This window comes from Tachysurus fulvidraco, chromosome 10 (genome assembly GCF_022655615.1).
Source record: "Tachysurus fulvidraco isolate hzauxx_2018 chromosome 10, HZAU_PFXX_2.0, whole genome shotgun sequence".
In the NCBI taxonomy this organism is placed as follows: domain Eukaryota; kingdom Metazoa; phylum Chordata; class Actinopteri; order Siluriformes; family Bagridae; genus Tachysurus; species Tachysurus fulvidraco.
Window position 1 is genome coordinate 5168671 of NC_062527.1, and position 26713 is coordinate 5195383.

At 37.9% G+C, this 26713-nt stretch overlaps 2 protein-coding genes and 1 long non-coding RNA gene across 3 annotated transcripts; 1 reads left to right on the forward strand and 2 right to left on the reverse strand.

The window, feature by feature from the left end:
* Nucleotides 1–4486: 4486 nt before the first annotated feature.
* LOC113653977 (sodium-coupled neutral amino acid transporter 2-like) lies at nt 4487–9355 on the reverse strand. Its single transcript, XM_047819600.1, has 15 exons — nt 9199–9355; nt 8783–8884; nt 8466–8581; nt 7170–7243; nt 6983–7075; nt 6801–6873; nt 6332–6414; nt 6170–6228; nt 5953–6081; nt 5782–5861; nt 5572–5672; nt 5327–5451; nt 5062–5206; nt 4876–4973; nt 4487–4740 (listed from the first exon to the last, which is right to left on the reverse strand). The coding sequence occupies exons 2-15, from the start codon at nt 8843–8845 to the stop codon at nt 4648–4650; spliced, it is 1332 nt and encodes a 443-aa protein (XP_047675556.1). The 5' UTR covers nt 8846–8884; nt 9199–9355; the 3' UTR covers nt 4487–4647.
* A 13-nt stretch (nt 9356–9368) lies between these two features.
* On the forward strand, nt 9369–25229 carry LOC125145693. Its single transcript, XR_007144133.1, has 2 exons — nt 9369–9415; nt 24615–25229. It is a non-coding gene; the product is annotated as an uncharacterized LOC125145693 (long non-coding RNA).
* Nucleotides 18585–25208, reverse strand: LOC113653976 (sodium-coupled neutral amino acid transporter 2-like). The gene is made up of 15 exons (XM_027163898.2): nt 25072–25208; nt 24895–24976; nt 24199–24314; nt 23298–23371; nt 23106–23198; nt 22924–22996; nt 22467–22549; nt 22305–22363; nt 21981–22133; nt 21810–21889; nt 21593–21693; nt 21149–21273; nt 20884–21028; nt 20690–20787; nt 18585–20533 (listed from the first exon to the last, which is right to left on the reverse strand). Exons 1-15 carry the CDS (start codon nt 25194–25196, stop codon nt 20420–20422), a joined length of 1521 nt encoding a protein of 506 aa, XP_027019699.1. The 5' UTR covers nt 25197–25208; the 3' UTR covers nt 18585–20419.
* Nucleotides 25230–26713: the final 1484 nt, after the last annotated feature.

The following is a 26713-nucleotide window of genomic DNA, read 5'->3' on the forward strand; positions in this document are numbered from 1 at the left end:
GAAGCTACTTTTAAAGGCCCTATAGAAAATAAAGTTGTTTATTATTATTATTATTATTATTATTATTATTATTATTATTATTATTATTATTATTATTATTATTAAGTGTAGCTGGCACCATCAGAAACCAGAACACCTAAATGGATCAGCTGGAATGCAGCCTCGCATTTCCCCAAACCTGGCTCATAGGCTAGAAACTTACATAAGACCCTGTGGCATGACTTTAACTTGCAACAAGAAAGTAAATATCACAGAAAGAGATACATCATTGTGTCATAATGAAGGGCACAAGCTTCCTGGACAGTCAATTGATTTTCCACAACAAATCCCATTCTTCAATTTCTGAAGGAATACCTTTGTTAATCACAGATGTGCAAAAGGAAAATACTGTCAGTATAAAAAATAAGTAACACAAAATATTAGATTATTTCCAATATAATATAATATAATATAATATAATATAATATAATATAATATAATATAATATAATATAATATTAGAAGCTAAAATATATTGTTCTGTTTAAAAAAGATACAGGTATAGGTAACACATACAGTGTATAATTAGTTTCTTGAAGATTTTAATAATTACATTTACAGCATTTGGCAGACATCCTTATCCAGAGCAGCATACGTGTCTTATCTAATTTTTATACAAATAAGCAGTTGAGAGTTAAGGTTAGTTACTTAACTACTGTATCAGACCAACCACTGAGCTACCTCATCTTCCATAATTAGTAGGTACATTATACCTAAATTCACTTTTCTTCATTTCAGTACTTGGATTATGTGCAAATCATATTTTCTAACAAATGTCCAACCTTTGGTTGTTTTGTCTTGACTTTTGTAGCCTTGTACTCACCAGCAGGGGCTGCTTTTCTCCAGTCAAATGAAACCCACGATAAACACACACACACACACACACACACACACACACACACACACACACACACACACACACACACACACACACACACACACACACACACACACACACACACACACACACACACACACACACACACACACACACACACACACACACACACAAGGGGGAAACATTTCTTTTGTCTAGAAATACTAAAAACAGTATTCTGAAAACTTCATTCTGGCATTATTATGATTTGGCTTTTACAATTAAATGACTTAAATGTCCCTCAGACCACAAAACACAACACACTTACACATTTAAGCTTGACAATTGGTTTTATTATTGTTTCTGTTTCAAAGAAGCACTATAGACCTTCCTTTTCCCCCTAAATACCATTCTGCTGATTCCAGAAGCAGGTTTAATTACATCAGCGCTTATTCTGACCTCGTTAAACGTTGAGAAGATCTATTGGTTAATAACAGAAAAAAGAAAGATGTTTATGTGTAAGTGGTTTTAGTTTCCAGAGAAAGAGGAAACACTAAACATAGATGTGAGCACTGTTTTATATTCAACCCTCTGTACATTTAAATAAGGGGAGATATTTAAGGGTGTAACTGCAGATGCAGTATATATCAGAAGGATAGTCTGTCTCACTCCACAACTCAACCACACCAAAACACCGGAAATGAAGATTAAGTTCTTGGAACCTCCTGACACTTCATGAAGTGCTGCTACTGTGGTTGACGTCTACAGATACAGATGTCTGTCAGCTCAAATGAAGCCTGTGCCTTTTCAGCCATTGTTCAAAACTGTTGGTGTAAAGCAGCTTAAACTCCTCCCTTCTAGTCTGATTTGTTTATGTAAATCGCTGTGACGACTATTGCGACGTCAAATGGAAAAAAAACATGTCAACATGCTTACCTCTTCTGGCCAAGAACCCAACCAATCCTAATAATTTATATAAAAGTTGCTCAATATCAATTCAAACCACACCTCATCATCCAGACTACACCTAAATTCTTCTAGACAGCACCTTGTTTTAATTTAGCTATTAGAAATGTCAAGTCTATTTTCAGGTTTTTTTTATTACTTTATTTAAAAAAGGTAAATTATCTGTCAATAGAAAATTATGCTTGAAATGAATCAATATGTTTTAATATGTTGCATTAAATATCTTATAATAAGAAATATTAGCTTTTCCTTCATTGAATATATCTTCACTTGCTGTGATATTTTATGCTGTGTGCATAAAGGATTGCATTTGGTAATGTATTTACTTTTTTTTATTTATTTACATGTTTTTATGAAATAAGTATTTAATTGAAATGCAGAGATGTCTTTATTTAATTCTATTTCAGCAAATTATGAGAAAAGCACACTTTTCTTTTCTTTTTTTTTTTTTTGAGACCAAGGATTTAGACATATTTTGGTAGATAAGGAGTAAGGAATTTAAATGAAGTTAAAAAAATAAATAATAATAATTAAGAATAAACGATCAAAGAGTACTGACAAATATTTAAAAAGAAATGTTATATATATTATAACACACATTGTATAACACACATTAACATAACATAAAGATAATAGAGGATGACTGTACATTGCATAAAATGAGAAATGTGAACTTCTGAAATTGTGGAAAGACAGGGTACGTCTCCAAGACTTCAAGACTTCAATATGCAGTAAACAGTGAAATGAGACATATATCCAGGACCATGGTGCTACATAAAACAAAGACAGAGCTAGGGACTTAAGTGAGTAGTCCTAGACACATAAAGTGCATCACAATAGTGCAAGACAAAAGACAAAAAGGCATTACACAAAAGACAATACACAAAAACAACACCGACCAGTGGTAAACCTGTATGTTCAGTCAATATTGCATGTGCAGAAATACTGGAATGAACACATTAGTATTATAGCAGCAGTTACATGAGGTAATGTAATGTATTGTGCAAAACAGCAATTGACTGAAATGTTAAAGACAGCATGTGCAAAACGCAAAATGTGTGTGCAAAAACAGCATGTAAACAGTTTGATATGATGGTGCTGTAGACATGAATGTAAATTGGAAGAGTGTGTATTTGGTGTGGGTCATTGCAGTCCATACAGTTGATTGTGTGTGTGTGTGTGTGTGTGTGTGTTTGTGTGTGTGTCTGTGTATTGCGCTCGGTACAGTTCAGTACAGTTATTGAGGAGTCTGATGGCTTGTGGAAAGAAACTGTTACACAGCCTGATTGTGAGGGCCTGACAGAAATGCAGCTCTGTGCGGTAAGGCTCGCGGTGGTGGTGTGTGTTTACGTCAACCCGGAATGGTGAAAGAACTCTGTGCTTGTTTCTAGTTACTGGTCATCACTAGTGGAATTTGTGACTGTTAGATGCAGGCCATTTAATTTACCACGGGAATTCACCACAGTTTTCATTGTCTGAGTTTACATTCCCCCCAGCGCTACTGCTAAAGAGGCGCTATGTGAACTCTATGGGGTTATTAGCAATCTGTAGAATGTTCAAACTGACAGTTTATCATCACCAGAGATTTCAATCATGCAAATCTCAAGTCAGTGCTCACTAAATTCCATCAGTATGTGGACTTTGCAACGAGGCGGGAAAACACGATGGGTCTTGTTTACCCAAACATTCCCAGCGCGTATCGTGCGGAGCTCCGCCCCCATCTCGGCTACCACAATTCACAATGCTAATTCCAGCATACAGACCACTTGTTAGATGCACTAAACTGGTTCTGAAGCAGGTGAAATCCTGGCCAGCAGGAGCTACCTCTGCTCTTCAGGATTGCTTTGAATGCACTGACTGGAACATCTTCACGGAGGCTGCAACCAACCAAGGTGAACAGCAGAGGGCTGAGGACGCAGCCCCGGGGGGCTCCAGCACTCAGTGTGGTGGTGCTGGAGATGCTGTTCCTGATCCGGACTGGCTAAGGTCTCCCAGTCAGGAAGTCCGGGATCCAGTTGCAGAGGGAGGTGTTCAGTCCTAGCAGGCTGTTTTTCAATCAGGTGCTAAGGGGTTAAAATGTGAACAGCAGCATACAGTAAGCTTACTTTAAGAAGTCTTTAGCTGTATTAAATTATACCGTTATTAATACCATTTACAATTTATTTATTCTTCATATTTCAACACTATTTTTTAATTCAGCAAGAGCCTGGAGATAGAGCGAGAGAAACGAAAACCACAACAACTTCAAACTAGGAAGAGAAAGAAAATAAAAGACAAGACATGCTGGCACAAACCATTAACAAGTTACATGAATTAATATTTTATCAAGAGTAGGTGTGGAAAGACAAAACAGTTCTTGATGTACTAGAAGAAACATGACAAGATGTCCTACAAAGATTTATGGTTCATTTTATAGATTTATAGATTTCCAGGCTGAAGTGATCTACCAGGAGGTTAAACCACTGTTTTAATGGTTCAATGGTCATAAAAGCACAAAAAAAAACTTCAGTCAATGAGCAAGCAAAGAAACAAAAACCCAATTGTTTATTGTTTATTAAACAGTAATACCAATACAATATTACATGATTCAATGAAACATATATATCTATTTATATATCTATCTAGATATATATATATATATATATCTATATATATATGTATATATATATATATATATATAGAGAGAGAGAGAGAGAGAGAGAGAGAGATAATATACATTATATAGCAGTATAAAAACTTCTCATGGCAACAAAATAAAGATTAAAGCAGCTACATGTCCATCCTACATGCCATTCACGCTGCATCTTAGTGACCATCTCCTTAACTCTACGGGGCAGCAGAACTGTTGACCCAGTCCAGGATGATCAGAATCAGGCTACCAATCATGACAATGATGCCACTGCACAGAAACAGGATTGCCTGCAGGACACACAGAAGAAGGACTTGACTTTTTTTTTCCATTTTATTTAATTAGATTTTCTAAACCCTCAGCTCTCAGGATATCTGAAGCCATTTCAAAAAGCAATTCAGAGTAATATGCCAAAAAATTCTTACCCCAATCTTCTGCACAGATTTCAAGGGCTCCTTCTTCACCAGCTTGATGTAGAAGGCAGACGGCAGGATGAAGATCAGCATAGCGGCAGCAGAAGCACCTAAAATAAAAACAAAAGAACCATGACAATGTCATTTTTGCCATTGAGACTGTCACTAGAATTCGTTGTGCTGTGATTGTCGACCTACCAATGAATCCAAAGATATCCCTAATGCTTGGTACGAAGATGACAAGCACGTTGGCTGCAATCAACAAAAGCACCGGGATGCTGATATGGCGGATCCAGCTGAAGTTGTTAGTGGCGCCCAACAATTGATTAAATGAGGTGCGAATCTGACATGTCAAAGAAAAAGATTATAAGATTTTGCGGATTTCGTATTTACAAACAACATGCTACTGTTATTAAGATTTAGCTCTACGCCATAGTATGTGATCATAAACAGATATACTCACAGGAAAGAGGACGACGGGGACAGTGAGAGTGACAGCAGTCAGAACAGCCAGACGTACAATCAGCAGCACCACATCCAATTTGTACACCTTCGCATACGTGTGTAAAAGTTCAGGCTCGACCGTGTCTAAAAAATACAAACAAGTTTTTTTCTTTATTGGACAATCTGTCTCCGTCCTAACACTGCTGTTCCAAAAGAAAAAACATGAAAGTGGTTTTATTTTCAGATGAGACATCGAGTGCTTACCATAGAAGGTCAGGTATCCAAACAGAGCAGCGAGCAGATACATGATGTACATGGCAATGAAAGACACATTAGCCACATTCTGCATCTTTTTACGAGAACGACTGTGGAAAAAGACTTCATGAGATGATGCTAAAGCTTTTAACCGTTCCCAGACATATTATTGTCTTCTAACCGGACTTTAAAATGCCAACAACAGAAAATAGCACTTACTCTATCAGCTCATCGTACAAGGGCAGAATAGCCGGGTGGCACACGAAGGCAAAGGTGAGAATGGGCACGGCATACACAGTCTGAAGACAGGAGAATAAAAATGGTAGTCACACACCATTTAAATCACACTGTACACACTCTCTAAGGAGGGTGAAACTTCTATGTCTGTACCTTTGAGTTGTAGACAAAGTATTTGGGTTCACAAGAGTCCTCATTATAGTCTGTGGCCGTGGTGTTGCTTAATGTCGAGTTGAAGTTACTGGATAACGGGCAGGGAATGTAGAACTTCTTATAGATTACCTAAAAAGGGGATGTCTTTAATCACTGCGCTGTAACAGTCTGTAGGCTGCTGTGGTGGAAAGTGAAGAATAACATCACATTTGCTTACCACAATTAGGAAGAAGACCATGCACAACAACGAGAAGCTGCTTGTGTAGCCGAGGTATCCTGTGGTGAAGATGAAAACAAAATTAGTTTCTTTCTATCTAGCTTAACCCCAGATCTGGACTTCTTTTACTCTTCTTGTTCTTTTTGTTAGAAAGAAACTCACCCAGATTTTTAAGCAGTGAAAGCGGCAAAATAATGATGACAGTAACAAGCAAAACCAAGTAGTCTCCGTTGGTGTACCAAGCCCTAAGAAAAGGAGAAAAAATGAATGAGTTTTAACACTGAGGGTGCCAATACATTATTATTATTATTATTATTATTATTATTATTATTATTATTATTATTATTATTATTATTATTATTACACAGGATAAAATCTACCCTGCAAGTATTATTTGTCAGAAAATAATGTTCATTGCAAGCTCTGTGTGGTACGAGGCAGTCTATAAAGACCCCTTTGATTGGCACTCAAAATACATCTCGTCCTAGCCGACACTACAATGAAACACTTTACCTCACGAAAAGACTCTTAAACAAGCAGACACTGCAAGTGACATGCAGCGAATTTAAACATGCACACATGAAGAAACCTCTCAAAGAATAAGGACAAACTAACTGACAGAGTATCTCACCCTTCATCCCCGGTGAAAGCTTTGATGACTATTGGTAATTCGTACTTCACAATGTAGAGGTAGCTGGCCATGGCTGGAATGGAAGGAGAGATGTATGTTTCATGGAACAAACCCACAAAAAACCTGCTAATCATCCCAAAAGCGGTTTGAGTGTTTGAATCCTGCATAAATTGTCATCTTACCTCCAAAGTTCAGCAGGGTGATGGAGAACGTTGCTGCAAGCTTTCCAAGCAAGCCGAAAGCCTTGTAGCCCAACTTCTCATAGACCATATGACCTGGAGAAGGAAGGATTTTGCAGAATCAAAATCTGCCACCAAATTCACATGGGATATAATATATACATTTTGGTGAAGAAGAAATGGTGCTAACCTCCTACATTTGCGGTCTTAAGCAGCAGATGTACAGAGTAGAGGGAAAATATACACACAGCTGTTAGCAGGATTCTGACAAAGTGAACAGAGAGAAAAACCAGCCATTATTATCCATACTCATTTCCCTCAGCATTCATGATGTGCTAAAAAAAAGCTGTTTTCCGTTGTCATTTAGGTCACATCAGTTAAAATTCAGACAATTCAATATTTCCAGGAAGTCTGCTAAGCAGGCATGTTAAGGCATTGTGTTTACGCATCGATGGTAACAGATAAAGAAAAAGTTCCCTAACCTGCCCTACAACTGAAGTACTGTCTCGAACCATGTTGTTCCTATAATTTAAATGTGCTTCACCTAACGTAACATGAGGTCTGATTAGATATCAGGCGTGTACTGTGATCCTGTATTTATACTTAAAACAGGTAAGGATCTGACCTTAAAATTGGGGAAGTGAACTGTTTCCATTTATGAACCTAGTTACACTGTAGTCCTGTTTAAAAACAAAAGCATGTGGAAGCATAGCATACAAAATACCTAAAATACTCTGACACGCTTTATGTAACTTGTAGCCTGACTGCAAAGGTATTCATGTGCTTGCTGCAAGGCCTGTTGGCCCGTCTGTGAGTATCTCACTGATAGTTAGCATTCACACGTTCACAGATCATGTCTGTTTGTAAGCACACAGTATATACAGAGTGCAGATTATCCCTGAAACTGGGGCAAACCTCAGTCGAAAGGAACATGACATACAGAAAAAGGAGAATTATTTATTCTAACGCTGATCTAAAATGGGGGGGCACGGTGGCTTAGTGGGTAGCACGTTCACCTCACACCTCCAGGGTCGGGGTTCGATTCCCACCTCCGCCTTGTGTGTGCGGAGTTTGCATGTTCTCCCCGTGCCTCGGGGGTTTCCTCCGGGTACTCCGGTTTCCTCCCCCAGTCCAAAGACATGCATGGTAGGTTAGTTGGCATCTCTGGAAAATTGTCCGTAGTGTGTGTGAATGCGTGAGTGAATGAGAGTGTGTGTGTGTGTGCCCTGCGATGGGTTGGCACTCCGTCCAGGTTGTATCCTGCCTTGATGCCCGATGACGCCTGAGATAGGCACAGGCTCCCCGTGACCCGAGGTAGTTCGGATAAAGCAGTAGAAAATGAGTGAGTGAGAAATGAGATGAGTGATCTAAAATGATTCTATATGCTTTTTTTGTTCCAAGAGTTTTGTTCAGTGTTTGATCGGTGATGCTTCGTAGCCATGAGAACTATACTGTAAGTAAATACATTCAGTACCAGCATACTCACACAAACTGTATAATGCCTGTGTGGGCCATGGCATAGGATAAGCCGAGAATTCCACTGCCCATGATGGTGTTGCCCAGGTTGAACACGGACATCCCAAATGACGCAGTGCCAGGGTGCTAGGAGGAGACAAGAGGGCACTGATTAAATTTCTGATATTTTCCAGGGTTCTTCAGCAGGTCTGCGCTTGCATAACTTTTTCTTATAACTACACGCCTTTTCTTTTAAGTTTTACACATTTGGGAATAACTACATATGGGTGCGATTGTCAGGAGTCCACAAACTGTTGGCTTTATAGTGTCTCTGAAAATTGCACTTACATGTTGAACTTTATATTTCTTATTTTCTTGTCTTCCATTGGTTAAGCTGCTGTCTGGTGGCATGTTAAAGCTTCTTACTTTCGCTTTTCCAGGAGTAATGTTCTTCAAAACCCAAAAAACACACAAACACACACATCAATCAGCGATTTTGAATGAGCAAACACAACCCTGGTAAGTGTAACCTTTGTGGCTGATGGATTATTGCTGTTCCCGTTGCCTACCGCTACAGAGCCCAAAAATACCAGTACAACCACAATCTTTATTAACATTTATTTGTTATCTCCTCTATTTCACTACATCCCTGCATCTCATTTTATTCTATTCCATTCTATCTTCTATAGCTGTATATACAATTTATTTATTTTTCAATTGTTTTGTCTATTTGTATTTAGATATGTACATTTTTTTATCCTTACCTTATTTGTATTGTCTCTATAGTCTCTGTTGTATTGTCTCTGTTGTATCGTCACTGTTGTATTGTCTGTTTTGTCTCTACTGTATTGTACACTGAGCTTTTGACTCTAAAATAAATTCTGATTCTGACTTTAATTCTGATCCTGATTCTGACGAATTAGAATCAGTCGGTCTTTTCTCCTTGCTGCGATTAGACTTTACAATCAAAGCTGCTCCCAGGTAACCAGTCACCATAATATACACACTGTTATTACTGTTTAACTGCAATAATAACAATAACAATGTATTTAAACAACACATGTGCAATAACAGAAATTTTAAAAACGTGCAATATTACCTGTGAGCAATATGTCTGTTAGTGTAACTACGTACTCATGGTCTCTTAATTCTTTGTATTTATATACACAATTGTGTTGTGTATATGCTGTATTGTACACTATATTATGTCTTTATTCTTTTATATATTTGCATTTCTTTTTCTTTGCTGCTGTAACATAGAAATTTCCCCACTGTGGGACGAATAAATGTATATCTTATCTTATCTTATCTTATGATTCTAATTCTGTTGCTGATCCTGATTCTATTTCTTATTGTAATTCTGATTCTAAATGCTTGTGTGTGTATGTGTGTGTGTGTGTGTGTGTGTGTGTGTGTGTGTGTGTGTGTGTGAGAGAGAGAGAGAGAGAGAGAGAGAGAGAGAGAGAGAGAGAGAGAGAGAGAGAGAGAGAGATTATGACTGGTGTTGTTTATTGTGTTTGTTGCCTTTTTAGACTCATTTATCATTTGTAATGCTGCTCCCATTTAAGACAGTTCGGCTCAAGCCCAGCCATTTTTAGGGTCATGAATCGATTGAGGACAATGTCCAGTCCAGAGACAAGCTGTTTCGTGTTGAGGTGTTGTTCAAGCCGACCATCGAAAATACCCTTGATAATGAATGTTATTTTTTCATTGGTTGTTGCGTTAAATCTTACCCAGATAGTGCTATTTTCTGATTGGCTATTGTGTAGCCTCTTTTTTTGATTGGCTGATAAGTGTCAGGCTCGACTAAGAGCTCCAGGGGAGATGCGCTTGATTCCTGCCCGGTCCCATAGAGACAGCGGTGCGGACTGATACGTTTTGGGCGCTGCGACTTATTAGATATATGATAAATAGTCAAAAAGTTTTTCTGCGTGAGAAATACGATGTGTGGCGGGAGATCGTGACAAAAGCCCCAAATGCGTGACTGTCACTCTCAATGCGTGACACTTAACAGCCCTGCAGTTATAATCATATGCCACATTTAATAACTACAAAGTTGGAATTTCCCAACCTGTTCTTAAAAAGTGTATACGATAATTAACAGTGAAAAACATAGTGCCAAAGCTTAGATAGAAGTTCAGTCTGATTAAAGAATCTTGTAAAAAAAGACGAATTAATATAAATCATGCTATTATTCTCGTTCTTAATTTTTACGCCGCCATGTTGTTGTTGTGACGTCACCGCCATTCAGAGAAGTCGGAGCTCTCGAAAACTGTTGTTACTTGCTAATTACTGCTCCTTTTATCCTCCCCAGCAATGCTGATTTAGGTTGTGTTGTTTTGTTTCAAAATAACTTTTAAGAATTTTTAAAAGTCTTTAGTATGAATTACGAGATGAGGAATTTTTTTAAACTGATTTTTCCACCTGGGAAGTAGGAATCTTCCCAATCCCAACACAGCCACGGTTACTGGGAAGTCAGAAACATTTTGCCTTCAAGTCCCCCTTGACATTTTGTGTATACGGGTTCGCAGGTGGTGATTACAACGTAGCTTTTGGTCAGACAAATGGACAGCATACAAATTGTTTTTATTTTATTTAATAAGTTTTTTTTTTCCGTAAGAAAGTTAGGAACTTTTTTATTTAACTGACTTATTTAATCAGTTAATTTTTATTTCCAATCGACTATTAAGTGTGCCTCCAAATTAGCTGTATATAAATACTTTTCTGTCAGACCCCAGTTTGTTAGACTGGGTAGTAGCATGAACAGGTGCTGAAGAATACAGGAGCACTGCCAAGAGCCTGTTCTGTCTCCTTTCTGGTTTACTGTCTACACTTCAAACATTAAATACAAAACTGTACCATGACACTCTCTAGTCTAGAAATTATCTGATGACTCTGTGGTTGTAGGTTGTATTAAGGATGGGCCGAAGGCAGAGTGTAGGATGGTATTGAACACAGTTTTGGAGTGGTGCGAGTACAAAAAACTGCTACTCAATGTGTGATTACTTGTGGAAGAAGATGGTAGCCCAGCCCATCTTCATAAAGGGAGGGGACATTATAACGGTTAATGAATACAGTACAAATACCTCGGTGTCCACATCAACAACAGTGTAGATTGGAGGGCTGACAGCAAGCTAGTCTACAAGAAGGGTATGAGCAGACTACTTCCTGAAAAAAGTTGGGGAGAAAATAGAGAGAACCATGAACAATTTTAAACACACCCTCAATGCCATACTAGCCAAACAGTGGAGTTTTGTACACAAGACTACAGCAGTTTTGCTGTGATAAAGAAAAAGGTACAAGAAGTAATTCTTGCCCACTGTTGGGGCTTGAGCACCTGAGCAACCTCATAGAAAATAACCAAAAATATCCGAGGATTTTATTTAGCACAGTGGCTAGATTAACCAAAAAAAATCTGATATCTGAAAACACTATTCCATTAAAGTTTATGAAATTCTTCACTGATAAAATTGAACGTATCAGGAAAAAAATTGTTGATTCACAATTGACTCACAATTACAGTGCTTTACTGTACATGTATAGGACACTAAGAGCTAGATAAACGTATTACAACACCCAAAACATGCACATGTGTGGTAGATCCCATTCCAAACCAATTACTGAAAGAAGTGTTACATACAGCTGGTGAGCCTCTTCTCAATATTATTAACTCCTCGTTATCTTTAGGTCACGTCCCTAAATCCTTCACGTTGGCAGTTATTAAGCCCCTCATTAAGAAATCTTATTTAGATCCTAACGAACTATTAAATTACAGACCAATCTCAAACCTTCCATTTATGTCTAAAATATTAGAAAAGGTTGTCTGTTCAACTGTGCTCCTTCTTACAGGAGAACTACTGTATATCTTTGAAGAGTTTCAGTCAGGTTTCCAGTCCCATCATAGCACAGAAACTGCACTTGTTAAAGTTACAAATGACATATTCTTAGCTTTGGACCAAGACTGCATCTTACTATTAGTTGTAATTGATCTTAGTGCTGCATCATTCTCTTAGATCACTTGTAAAATAACATAAGTATTCAGGGACAGGCTTTAAGTTTAGATCCTATTTCCTCTCCACTGCTTCTCTCTTTCTACCCATCCCGAGGCATCCAGAGATTATACCAATTACACTTGTCTTCCGTGTCATGAAGGTTCAGACCTTCATTAAGATGGTGATGACCCTGTGAGGATCCTTAGTCATGTAGAGATGTACAGTTGGACTCTGCTTCATGAAATATTCTAAGAGGAGATGCCAAATCCATGTGTTCTTTGAGGACAACAATCTCCTCATCGATACACAAATGCCAGACTGTATCTTTATAATCACACCCTCCAGTGTCACCCAAATGAGGATGAGGTTCCTCTCAAGGTTTCCTCCTTTTAAATCCAAGGGAGTTTTTCCTTGCCACAATCGCCTCTGTCACGATGAGTCACAGGCGAATGCAGATCCAAATGCAGTTAACTCCTTTTAATAGACAAAAACAGGAAACAAGAAAGAAACAAGCAGGCAAAAACAGGACAGAACACTGAGCAGGACAGGGCATGGGAACAGAGACATGAACAGACAGCATAGCCCATACTAACAACGATTCACAACAGGGAAATGAACAAACAGAGTAGATATAGGGAACAAGAACCAATCACAGGACGGAGGCAATCACAGACTAAGACAAATCACCTGGGGAAGAGAATGAGTGCAGTTAATGTCCATAGTAACAAATAGGTGGGCGGGGTCAACAATTAACAGCAGGGAATGACAGCAGACAGAAACAAGGGCACCTCAGGCTTGCTCATTTGGAATAAATATACTCTCTCTCACTCTTACTCGTTTTCTACTGCTTTATCCAAACTACCTCGGGTCACGGGGAGCCTGTGCCTATCTCAGGCGCCATCGGGCATCAAGGCAGGATACACCCTGGATGGAGTGCCAACCCATCGCAGGGCACACACACACTCTCATTCACTCACACACTCACACACTACGGACAATTTTCGAGAGATGGAATAAATACAAATACATATAAATATGTCTAATTATAATCTTGAATTTTTGTACTGTATTAATCTTTATATTAAATGTTTTGTATGTTTATGTTCTGTAAAGCTGCTTTGAGACAATGTCCATTGTTAAAAGTGCTTAATAAATTAGAATTTGAACAACAGACTAAATTCAAATTCAAATATATTTGTATTATAGTTTATAGAACTATTTGCTTGTGTTGCAGCTGTTTGGTGTGACACCAAATATCCCCATGGGGATTTAAGTACTCCACCCTACTCGTTATTGGGGACCACAATGACTTTTTGATTTTTTATTATTGACTCTCAGTGTGTGGGGGAAAAAAAAATCCTGTGCTTTTTTGTTGTTGTTGTTGGTGGTGTTTAAGTGCTTCCACCTGATGACGTTAATATTTTTGACAGGTCTTGAAGGAACATATAGTTCACAAGTTGTAAAATTGTACAAGTTGTGTTGGCATCCTTTTCAAACTCTCATCACCAGATTGTCTTCCATGTCTCTGGTGTCGCACACTTCAGGTTTCGACTCTCGGACGTTTCAGACTTTTCGAATTTTGCTTTGAATTAAACCTCTATCTTGTTGTTTGGATTACTTTTGTTTCATGGATTAGTGGCATCTCTCCCTTTGAGTTTTTTCCCTTTTTTTTGGATAGCGTTTCTCAGTTTGTTTCTCAGTTCTTAGTTATTCACTCTGCTGCCTGTCTACAAACTGTTTTCTGTGTATTATTTCTCTGTGTTTTGGGACTTTCGTAGTGCGATTCCTTTTGTCTGTACATTTATTTATGACTTTTATTTTATTGTTAATTTTTGCTATTCATCCACCAGCTGATATTTGTGCTGCATTTTCTTAGTTGTGTTTTTCTCTGGTCAGTAATGTCTTGCTAGTGAGTCTACCATCCTGATTGTCATTAGAGATGACCGTGTTCCCTCCAGGGCCAAGCTGATTCTAGTTGATTTGTTTTGTTTAATCCCACCAGCGAAAAAACCCTCTGCATCAGCATTGCAGTGTAGCAGGACTAACACCAATTTAGCAATGGTGGAGAGTCTCTTAAACCTGCCCGCCTAGTTTATGGAAATAAATTGTGTATTTCCCTCACAATTGTCACAAAAAACTCACTACACTGTCTGTCTGGTCTCTCTGCACATTGCTTTGCGAGATCATGCGGCGCGATTTTATTTCCCTCTCTGCTGCATGAGTCTGCGTGAGAATATGGGAGTGTGGCGTGAGAATTGGCACAATTGCGTGAGTTGGCAGCCTTGCTCTAGGCCTTGTACTGTTTGTCTTATTTCTGGACTTGCTGGCTGTGCCAGGCTTTCAGTTTTTTCATTAAACCTCCTACTGACTTTATTTGGTTTCCTTGCATTTGGGTCCTGACACTGAATGTGTTCTGAACAACACTGTCCATAGAGAACTGTATGGAGAGTAGGAATTTGTCTACTGTACCACACCTACGCTTTGCATCACATGCTTTAGTTAACAGGGTGGATTGTGTGCAAATACCAGATGAATGTCGAATCATCTTCTAGTGAATTCTTGCCCAATGCATTCCACACTGTAAATACTTTGAGTTTCATTGCTCACTTTTTGGCAATCAAACCAATCTAAATCTGTTGAACTGATTCACCCCTTGTGACCATTTCACAAGACAACATAAGGATGGTACCAGAGCCTGAATATATCAGCTGGATAGTGTTGAGAAAACAATGAGGGAAGGAGTATGAATAAAATAAATATAAAATAACTAATCTACATAAATAACTCTAAACTGTACTAACCTTATCAAAAAGTAAAGCTTCACAGTAAAATAGCCTATAGCTTAAGCGTTTTAGTAGATAAAGTATTCAAACAAAAGCAATCACTCAGAGAAACAGGGATGGACATAAAAGAAGATTTATTGAAGAAAAGCCTTCTAAAAATGAGTATACGAACATATTGGAGTGGGAGAAGTAGGATTAAGGGATGTAGCAGAATTTTCAGAATGAGGAGATTCAGACATACGAATCTTAGCCTCAATGCTCGAGGGAGAAGAGAATAGCTGGAACAGGGAGAGACAGCATGGCAAACGAAACCATTAAAGGCTCCACCTGTATAATGGGAATTCCATGGATGCAATGGAGTCTGAGTGCCATGTGTAATCGGTGTGGAAATGGTGGAAACTGGATCAATTTGTGTAGAAACATCACAGCATGGTGGTAAATAGTCAAAGGTGTGGAAGAGTCATTGGAGGGTTCAGGAATAAGGAAGTAGGTGGTACCTGGAAGTAATGGGAATTGGGACAAGCTATGTAAAATAGATAGGAGAAGACTAAATCTTAAACTTGAAAATAATGGGAAATCGGATAGAGCATGCAAATTAAGAAAAGGAGGCGCGTAAGGTGCCAGAGCATAAATAGAGACAGCCTGACTGAGACTTTGAGCACTCAACTGCACCACGCCTGGAAGTTTGGATTGTTTTGCTGACTATCTGCTGAGGACTACTGTATCTTTCGGAAAAGATTATATCTGAAGATTTCTGTTTGACTGCAATAAAGCTGAGACAGGCTTGTGAAGTCTATTTAAAAATTTTTTTTTATTTGGCTGATATGTCAGTGAAGGGCTCTGAGTTCCAACAATAGCAGCCTCACATTTCACCAAATCAGATAACACCTAATCTAATTTTAGATTATCTAAAATAATCTAATGTTAATAGCTAAAACATATTTTGGTCAATTTAGAATTTTATAAATGATTTTTTTATTGTTCTGGTAAAAATGATAGTAAAGTAAAGTAAAGTATATGATACATAATGATACACATAAAGTATATGATAAGGTTTTTTTGTTTTTGAAGTTTTTAATAATTACATTTACAGCATTAGGCAGACACCTTTATCCAGAGCAGCATACATGCTTTTTCTCATTTTTCTACAAATGAGCAATTGAGGGTTAAATGCCTTGCTTGGGGGCCCAGCAGTGGCAGCTTGGTTTACTTGGGTTTTGAATGTTCAACACCTTAATCATTGAGCTACCACATCCCCCAAAATTAGTAGGTACATTAACTCAAATTCATCATTTTGGTACTTGGCTTATGTGCAAATCATATTTTCCAACAAATGTACAGCATCTGGTTGTTTTGTCTTGACTTTTGTAGCCTTGTACTCACCAGCAGGGGCTGCTTTTGTCCAGTCTAATGAAACCCAGGACATTCACTCTCACACTCACACACACACACACACACACACACACACACACACACACACACACAGACACACACACAGACACACACACACACACACACACACAGACACACACACACACACACACACACACACACACACACACACACACACACACACACACACACACACACACAAAGACTATAAGCCCTTAATCGTTGAGAAGATCTATTGGTTAATCACAGAAAAAAAAGAAAGATGTTTGTGTGTGGTTTTAGTTTCCTGAGAAAGAGGAAATGCTGAACATAGATTTGAACACTGTTTTATAGTCAACCCTCTGTACATTTAAGACTGTCTCACTCCACAGCTCAACCACACCAAAACACCGGAAATGAAGATTAAGTTCTAGAACCTTCTGACACTTCATGAAGTGCTGCTACTGTGGTTGACGTCTACATTTCGGTCAACAGATACAGATGTCTGTCAGCTCAAATGAAGCCTGTGTCTTTTCAGCCATTGTTTAAAACTGTTGGTGTAAAGCAGCTTAAACTCCTCCCTTCTAGCCTGATTTGTTTATGTAAATCGCTGTGACGACTACTGCGATGTCAAATGGAGAAAAACAAAACAAAACATTTCAACATGCTCACCTCTCCTGGCCAAGAACTCAACCAATCCAAAAAGATTGCCAAAGTTGCTTAATATCAATTCAAACCACACCTCAGTATCATCCAGACTACACCTAAATTCCTCTTTGCTAGACAGCACCTTGTTTTAATTTAGCTATTAGAAATGTCAAGTCTATTTTCACGTCTTTTATTACTTTCTTTAAAAAAAGGTAAATTATCTTTCAATAGAAAATTAAGCTTGGCATGAATCAATATGTTTTAATATGATGCACCAAATGTCTTATAATAAGAAATATTAGCTTTTCCTTCATTCATATATCTTCACATATATCATTCAATTTTTAATTTTTTTACAATCAAAGTATTTAATTGAAATGCAGAGGTGAGCCTTTATTTGCCATAATAGATCTATAATATAATAAGACTATAAAACAAGAAAATAAGCGTTAAATAAGATAAAAAAAATAACTAAAAAAGTTTTTCAGGCTTTCAAAAAAAAAAAAAATTATTAATTAATGATTAATTAATAATATTTAGTAAATAGAAATCTTTCAATTGCTTAAGATACTTTTATTAATTTTATTTTATTTTTATTTTGCAGTGGGTGTATAGTGGCCTTTTTCACATTTTTTTATATCAATTTAAATTCTAACATGAGAAAGAGAAAAAGTTACTCCCCAAAGTTTCCTTATTTGCAGCTAACCTAACCCACTAAAGTTCGCCACGGATAACGAGTTCATTAGACTCGAGTCACTCTGTTATCTTTTCACTGATCCCTCTTGTTAACATTGATGTGAGAAATAATTGTAATTATTTATGTCTTGCTATTGCTTTACAATGAGCTGCTGCTGTTATCTGTACAGCGTGTGAACGCTCTTCTGTGTTTTGATGATGATGCGGTAGGTAATTTATCAGCCGGTATCTGATCACAAACTGAGTTGCTTCGCTTTATGCTCAGCTTTCACTTCAGCAAATTGTGAGAAAAGCACACTGAGACCAAGGATATCTTTTGGTAGATAAAAAGAAAGAATTTAAATCAAAAAGTTTAAAAAAACTTTGTTAAAAGTTAAAAAACAAAACAAAACAAATTCATGCTGGCATGAACCATTAACAAGTTATTATGGTATTAGTATTAGTAGTACATGAATTGATATTTTATAGAGTAGGTGTGGAAAGACAAAACAGTTCTTGATGTACTAGAAGAAAAATGACAAGATGTCCTACAATGATTTATGGTTCATTTTATAGATTTCCAGGCTGAAGTGATCTACCAGGAGGTTAAACCACTGTTTTACTGGTTCAATGTTCATAAAAGCACAAAAAAAAAACACTTAAGGAACGAAGACCCAATTGTTAATCTTTATCTTTTATTGAACAGTAATTACATGATATACATAGTGTTTCATTGAAACAAGAGCACTTGTACGACTGGCTATTCATACTTGAGTTTTGCAGTCCTCGCCCCCTGTCTTGTTTAACTACAGCAGTCTAGCCTCAATGTACATGAAATGTGCAGTACAAGTTGTTAAGAGCAGTGTGGACTCTTGTAATATTAAGAAACTTTTTCTGGATATGAAAGTAAAACTTTTCATATCCAGCCACAATGCAGGGACAAGCCTAAGGGTGATTAGATGTCAGACAGTTATCCAAACCTATGGGTAATAAAATACATCAGAGGCAGACATTTATATCTGAAACACCGAACAAACTGACAAATGAAAAGGAAAAATACATATATGTGACTGTGATAAAAACTGCACATATATATATATACATATACATACGTGTATATATATATATATATATATATATATATATATACACACACACACACACTTCATTGGCTTGATATATATATACATATTTACAATATATAAATATAGTAAAATAGATAAAATTACATTGATGCTTTTCTATAAATAAGTGTTGGACAACACATTTTAGATGACACAAGCTAATAGTTAGTGACTAGAAGCAGGGTGAGGATGTACTAACGTCTTTGTGTTTGTGGTGTGTAAATTCACTCAGCAGCTCATGACAGACCAGTGGATGTGACAATTTGAACTAATCCCTCTCGTCCTTTTTTACTCCCTCCTACGTCTCAGACAAACGATCGTAAAGCTGCCGACGGTTAACACTGAAGATGGAAATGTTGAAAGCCTCATCTTCTTCTTATTTCAGAAAATTTTAACGAACCGTCTGTGTCGTACTCTCGTTCTCAACCACAGCATGTGACTAAAAAGTAAAATGTTCTTCAACAATATATTTTGGTGCCTTCAACCGGTCACAACAAAACAGAACAGATCATTTTTCAGCTTTGCCTTTTGAGCAATGAGGTTATTGTTGTAAAATATGTACTTGAATACCTTTTCAAGTACAGATTCAAATACGTCTTGTAGTAAATTCGGTCTTCCTTCATTTAAAAAAAAAGGTAATAAACTGATGGATAATTTTGCTCCTGTTGTATTTAAGCAGGAACGTAAATGTAGTGTACCGTTACAACATTTAATGACTGTACCTTGAAGAATTTAAATGTACCTGTATGGTACATTTCTTTCCCCTTACAGTGTCTTGTTCGACTACCGAAACCTCAGGTGAAAGACTAAATGTAAGCATTTTTTTTACAGGCTGACAAAATGACATTGTAACTAGTACGATTAAGGTTGAATAGTAAAGTTTGGAATTGCAGACGTTCGTGTATAGTTTTGATTATTAAGTGCTTTTTGATATACAAACTTAGTAAGAAAGACTTTTTTTGGCAAAGTTAAAAACAGAAGTCGAATGCTAAGGTCTTGACAAGAGTCAGTTGCGACATAGAGTAGGGGTTTTGGTTGCGAGTTTCAGAAGCTAAATACTGAGAACTGTGCACTTGAGATCGGTCTCTCAATTTGCATTTGCATTCATAATTTGTTTCAGAATCTGAATGACCAGCTGAACTCAATAAAAAAAAACTCCCCATGGCAACAAAAACAGATAAAGCACCATCTTTGTGGCCTAACAGCATACTGTACAGTGTTTTTGGTACATTCTCTCAGAATGGTAGGAAGTTCTTTGCTCTCAGCTGGAAAAAGAGCAGGGTTTATTTAATTTTGGTTGTTGTAGCAATGAGAACAGGAACGGCGATGGACCGGTCAGCAGCTCAGCATCGGTAGAGACATGTCCAGCCTACCCGTCACTCATGCTGCATCTTAGTGACCATCTCCTTGACTCTCCGAGGCACCAGCATTGTGGACCCAGTCCATGATGATCAAACTCATGGAACCAAACATGACGATGAAGCCACTGCACAGAAACAGGATTGCCTGCAGGACACACAGAAGAAGGACATGACATTTTAAGAAGCGGCTTTTTTTTTTTTTTCCATTTTATTTAATTCGATTTTCTAAACCCTCAGCTCTCAGGATATCTGAAGCCATTTCAAGCAGCAATTCAGAGTGATATGCCAAAAAAATTCTTACCCCAATCTTCTGCACAGATTTCAAGGGCTCCTTCTTCACCAGCTTGATGTAGAAGGCAGACGGCAGGATGAAGATCAGCATAGCGGCAGCAGAAGCACCTAAAATAAAGAAATAAAAAAGAATTGTGATGAACAATGTAATTGTTACCATTGAAACTGTCACTAGAATTCGTTGTGTTGTGAATGTCGACCTACCAATGAATCCAAAGATATCCCTAATGCTTGGGGCAAAGATGACAAGCAGGTTGGCTGCAAATAACAGAAGCACCGTGATGATGATATGGCGGATCCAGCTGAAGTTGTTAGCGGCACCCAACAATTGATTAATCGATGTGCGGATCTGACATGTCAAAGAAAAAGATGATCAGATTTTGTAGATTTCGTATTTACAAAGGACATGCTACTATTATTAAGATTTAGCTCTACGCCATAGTATGTGATCATAAACAGATATACTCACAGGAAAGAGGACGACGGGGACAGTGAGAGTGACAGCAGTCAGAACAGCCAGACGTACAATCAGCAGCACCACATCCAATTTGTACACCTTCGCATACGTGTGTAAAAGTTCAGGCTCGACCGTTTCTAAAAAATACAAACAAGTTTTTTTCTTTATTGGACAATCTGTCTCCGTCCTGATACTGCTGTTCGAAAAAAGAACATTAGCAAATACATGATGTTATTTTCCTGCCATGACAAACAGCCCAGAGGCCAGATATCAGGGACTGTGTCTTTCTCAACGCTTACATAAGAATTACCGGGAAGTGAGGCGGGTGGGATTTAACTTTTTACAATCCACGTTAATGTGAGGACTGGGGTGTGTCAGTACAGTATTTGGAACAGCTCAGCAATTCAGGATTGTATGAAAGTGGTTTTATTTTCAGATGAAACAACGAGTGCTTACCATAGAAGGTCAGGTATCCAAACAGAGCAGCGAGCAGATACATGATGAACATGGCAATGAAAGACACATTAGCCACATTCTGCATCTTTTTACGAGAACGACTGTGGAAAAAGTAACAAGACTTCATGAGATGATGCTAAAGCTTTTAACCGTTCCCAGACATCTCTGTGTCTTCTAACCGGACTTTAAAATGCCAATGACTGAAGATAGCACTTACTCTTTCAGCTCCTCGTACATGGGCAGAATAGCCGGGTGGCACACGAAGGCAAAGGTGAGAATGGGCACGGCATACACAGTCTGAAGACAGGAGAATAAAAATGGTAGTCACACACCATTTAAATCACTCTGTACACACTCTCTAAGGAGGGTGAAACTTCTATATCTGTACCTTTGAGTTGTAGACAAAGTATTTGGGTTTGCAAGAGTCCTCATTATAGTCTGTGGCCATGGTGTCCTGCAGATGTGTGAGTGTGTTGTTTAATGTCATGTTGAAGATGTCGTTGGAAAACGGGCAGGGGATGTGGAACTTCTTGTAGATCACCTGAAGAAAAAAAACAAACGTTTAGCATGTTCCTCCTGAGATGTCTTTTATCTATCCCTGCACTTCAACCGTCTGTGAGCTGCTGTAGTAAATGAATTTAACCAGCCTGAATTCAATAAAGTTTATCATATATCTTATTAATTCTAGAAGAATAACATCACATTTGCTTACCACAATCAGGAAGAAGACCATGCACAACAACGAGAAGCCGCTTGTGTAGCCGAGGTATCCTGTGGTGAAGATGAAAACAAAATTAGTTTCTTTCTATCTAGCTTAACCCCAGCTCTGGACTCCTTTCACTCTTCTTGTTCTTTTTGTTAGAAAGAAACTCACCTAGATTTTTAAGCAGTGAAAGCGGCAAAATAATGATGACAGAAACAAGCAAAACCAGGTAGTCTCCGTTGGTGTACCAAGCCCTAAAAAAAGGAGAAAAAATGAATGAGTTTTAACACTGAGGGTGCCAATACATTATTATTATTATTATTATTATTATTATTATTACACAGGATAAACTCTACCCTGCAGTATTATTTGTTACAAAATAATGTTCATGCATTAGGTCATTGCAAGCTCTGTGTGGTACGAGGCAGTCTATAAAGACCCCTTTGATTGGCACTCAAAATACATCTCGTCCTAGCCGACACTACAATGAAACACTTCACCGCATGAAAAGACGCTTATGCAAGCAGACACTGCAAGTGACATGAACCGAATCTAAACACGTACGCACGGAGAAACCTCTCAAAGAATAAGGACAAACTAATTTAAAAATTCTGACAGAGTATCTCACCCTTCATCCCCGGTGAAAGCTTTGATGACTATTGGTAATTCGTACTTCACGATGTAGAGGTAGCTGGACATGGCTGGAATGGAAGGAGAGATGTATGTTTCATGGAACAAACCTACAACAAATCTGCTAATCATCCCAAAAGCGGTTTGAGTGTTTGAATCCTGCATAAATTGTCATCTTACCTCCAAAGTTCTGCATGGTGATAGATAAAGACGCTGCAAGCTTTCCAGGCAAGCCGAAAGCCTTGTAGCCCAACTTCTCATAGACCATATGACCTGGAGAAGGAAGGATTTTGCAGAATCAAAATCTGATCTGCCACCAAATTCACATGGGATGTAATATATACATTTTGGTGAAGAAGAAATGGTGCTAACCTCCTTCATTTGCGGTCTTAAGCAGCAGATGGACAGAGTAGAGGGAAAATAGGAACACACATATCAGCAGGAATCTGCCAAAGCAAACAGAGGAAAAACCAGCCATTATTAACCGTACTCATTTCCCTCAGCATTCATGATGTGCTAAAAAAAATTCAGACAATTCAATATTTCCAGGAAGTCTGCTAAGCAGGCATGTTAAGGCATTGTGTTTACGCATCGATGGTAACAGATAAAGAAAAAGTTCCCTAACCTGCCCTACAACTGAAGTACTCGAACCGTTATTCCTATAATTTAAATGTGCTTCACCTAACGTAACATGAGGTCTGATTAGATATCAGATGTGTACTGTGATCCTGTATTTATACTTAAAACAGGTAAGGATCTGACCTTAAAATTGGGGAAGTGAACTGTTTCCATTTATGAACCTAGTTACACTGTAGTCCTGTTTAAAAACAAAAGCATGTGGAAGCATAGCATACAAAATGCCTAAAATACTCTGACACGCTTTATGTAACTTGTAGCCTGACTGCAAAGGTATTCATGTGCTTGCTGCAAGGCCTGTTGGCCCGTCTGTGAGTATCTCACTGATAGTTAGCATTCACACGTTCACAGATCATGTCTGTTTGTAAGCACACAGTATATACAGAGTGCAGATTATCCCTGAAACTGGGGCAAACCTCAGTCGAACATGACATACAAAAAAAAAAAAAAGGAGAATTATTTATTCTAACGCTGATCTAAAATAATTCTATATGCTTTTTTTGTTCCCAGAGTTTTGTTCAAATAAAAATGTCTGTTAAAGCTGGTTCTAATAAAAGGCTGGTTTTGATCGGTGATGCTTCGTAGCCATAAGAACTATAAGTACTGTAAATACATTCAGTACCAGCATGATACTCACACAAACAGTGCGATGCCCGTGTGGGCCATGGCATAGGATAAGCCAAGGATTCCACTGCCCATGATGGCGTTGCCCAGGTTGAACACGGACATCCCAAATGACGCAGTGCCAGGGTGCTAGAAGAAGAGAGGAGGGCACAGATTAAATTTCTGATTCAGGGTTCATCAGCAGGCCTGTACTTGCATAACTTGTTCTTATAACTACACACCTTTTCTTTTAAGTTTCACTGAATTATTCATGATTCATGACTCACTAATATGTGCTTTGACAGACATATTTCATGACATCGTTGATTCAGATATTTCTACTCTTACACTATATGTATACCTGACCGTCACACATGTGTACTTTATTTAGATTTATTTCCTCTTTACTCATATAATAATCTTCATTCTTCTCTTCTGTCATTGTTCTAGTTCATCCCAAAGGTGTTCAGTGGGGTTTCGTTAGGACACACCTCAACCTTAACACACCATGTGTTCATGGAACTCTGTGCTTTGGGCACAAGGACATTATCATGCTGAAACAGTCTCTCAGAGAAAAGGGAAATTATAATGCTACAGCATACAGAGACGTTCTGTACAACTGAGTGATTCCAACTTTACGGCAACACTTTTGGGAATAACTACAAATGGGAACGATGACCAGGAGTACACAAACTGCTGGCCTTGAAGTGTCCCTGAAAATTTCACTTACATATTCAACTTCATATTTCTTTTTTTCTTGGCTGCCACTGGGGAGGAAGTTCTGACTTTCGGCATCCAAATCACCGTTCTGACTGCAATTTAGGGAGAAAAATACATATATTTTTATTTTGTATTGCATAATAATATGCAAATATGAATATATAACAGCATGCTGAATAATTGCTACCTGCTCAATGGCACTTTCTTGGGGTGATAGTCAGGGCACTCAATGCTGTTGGAACTGGAGCTGCTGTCTTCATCTGGTGAAATGTTAAAGCGGCTAATTTCCGCTTTTCCAGGAATAATGTCCATTGTAACAAATGTCCTAATGTAAAAAACCTAAAACACACACAAAGAAACACATCATTTAGCGCGTTTGTATAAACAAACCCAACCGTGGTGAGTGTGAACTACGTAGCCGAAAGGATTATAGCTGTTCCCTTGCCCACCCTTCAAGAACTGTATATATCCAGAGTGATGAAAAGGGCTCAGAAAATATCTCTCGACCCCTCACATCCAAGTCATCCAAGAACTTTTACCATCTGGCCGACGCTACAGAGCCAGCACAACCACAAAGACACAAGAACAGGTTTTTTTTTTATCTCCCCAGACAATCAACCCCATGAATAGTTAAATGTTCCCCACATTACACGATAACAATGTGCAATAACCTTACATTTACTTGTTACCTCCTCTATCCTTGAACATCCCTGCATCTCATTTCTATTCTATTCCATTCTATCATCTATTGCACAACTGTACATAGAATTTATTTCTTTTTCTATTCATTTCTGCGTGTCCTTGAACACGTGACGCCTGGGCTGAAAGGGGAGGGGTGGGGGTTGGTGGTGGGGGTGGGGTTGTGTTGCGGCTGACTCACGCGGGCAGTGGAAATTTCCAACCGGCATCTTCAGTCTGACTGAATATAAAGACCGGCGTGTTTCTTTAACACCGCCATGACTCACAATACAACATTCTCCGGCAAATATTTAACCGTCTACTAGTGTTTCTACTCGGAAAACGACATGTACGCGTATATATATATATTTATTTATTATATATATGTATATATACATATCCCTACTGTTATAAATATATGTATATATGTTTAGGGTTATATATTTATATTTTACATAGATGGAGACAGGAAGGATTTTTTTACAAATAGATACACATAATAATAAACAAATAAAAAGTAGTATTATGAAAGACATCTTAATTCTAGAGCCTAGGAATAAAAAGAAACAAAGCCACGTGCGTCCGTTTTTTTTTTGTTTTTTTTTCGCTCAAGCGCTTTATTTACCGTCAGCAAGCACTTAATCCCCACCCAAAAGAACCGGCTGATGAAACCTCATAAATCAGACGTCTAAAGGGTAAAAACACGCGTACAAATGATATCATTCATTCTGTTTCTTCCCTACTGTTTATTATCTGTCGTTTTATTTCTTTTATGTCTATTATTATGTCTATATATATAATCCCTTTAGACTATATGACTGCAGTAGACGCTTTTATATAATGTGTACATTTCCATCTGCGACTCAATCGCTTTGGATGTGAAGGACAGACAGGAAGAATTTTAGAATTGAAATAAAAAAAATATATAAATATATAAAATAGCAAATTAAACCCCATATCAAGAATGGATATGTATATACACACACCTCTTATTTCCTATATATTTCCATATACAATAAATATACATTTCATTGCACGTTTAAACAGCTGTGAATAGGTTCAATAAATAAGGAATAGTGCAATCAATGGTCTTACCTTTCAATAAAACAACAGAATTTCCAAAAAAAGAAAGAAAGAAAATAAAAAATCCC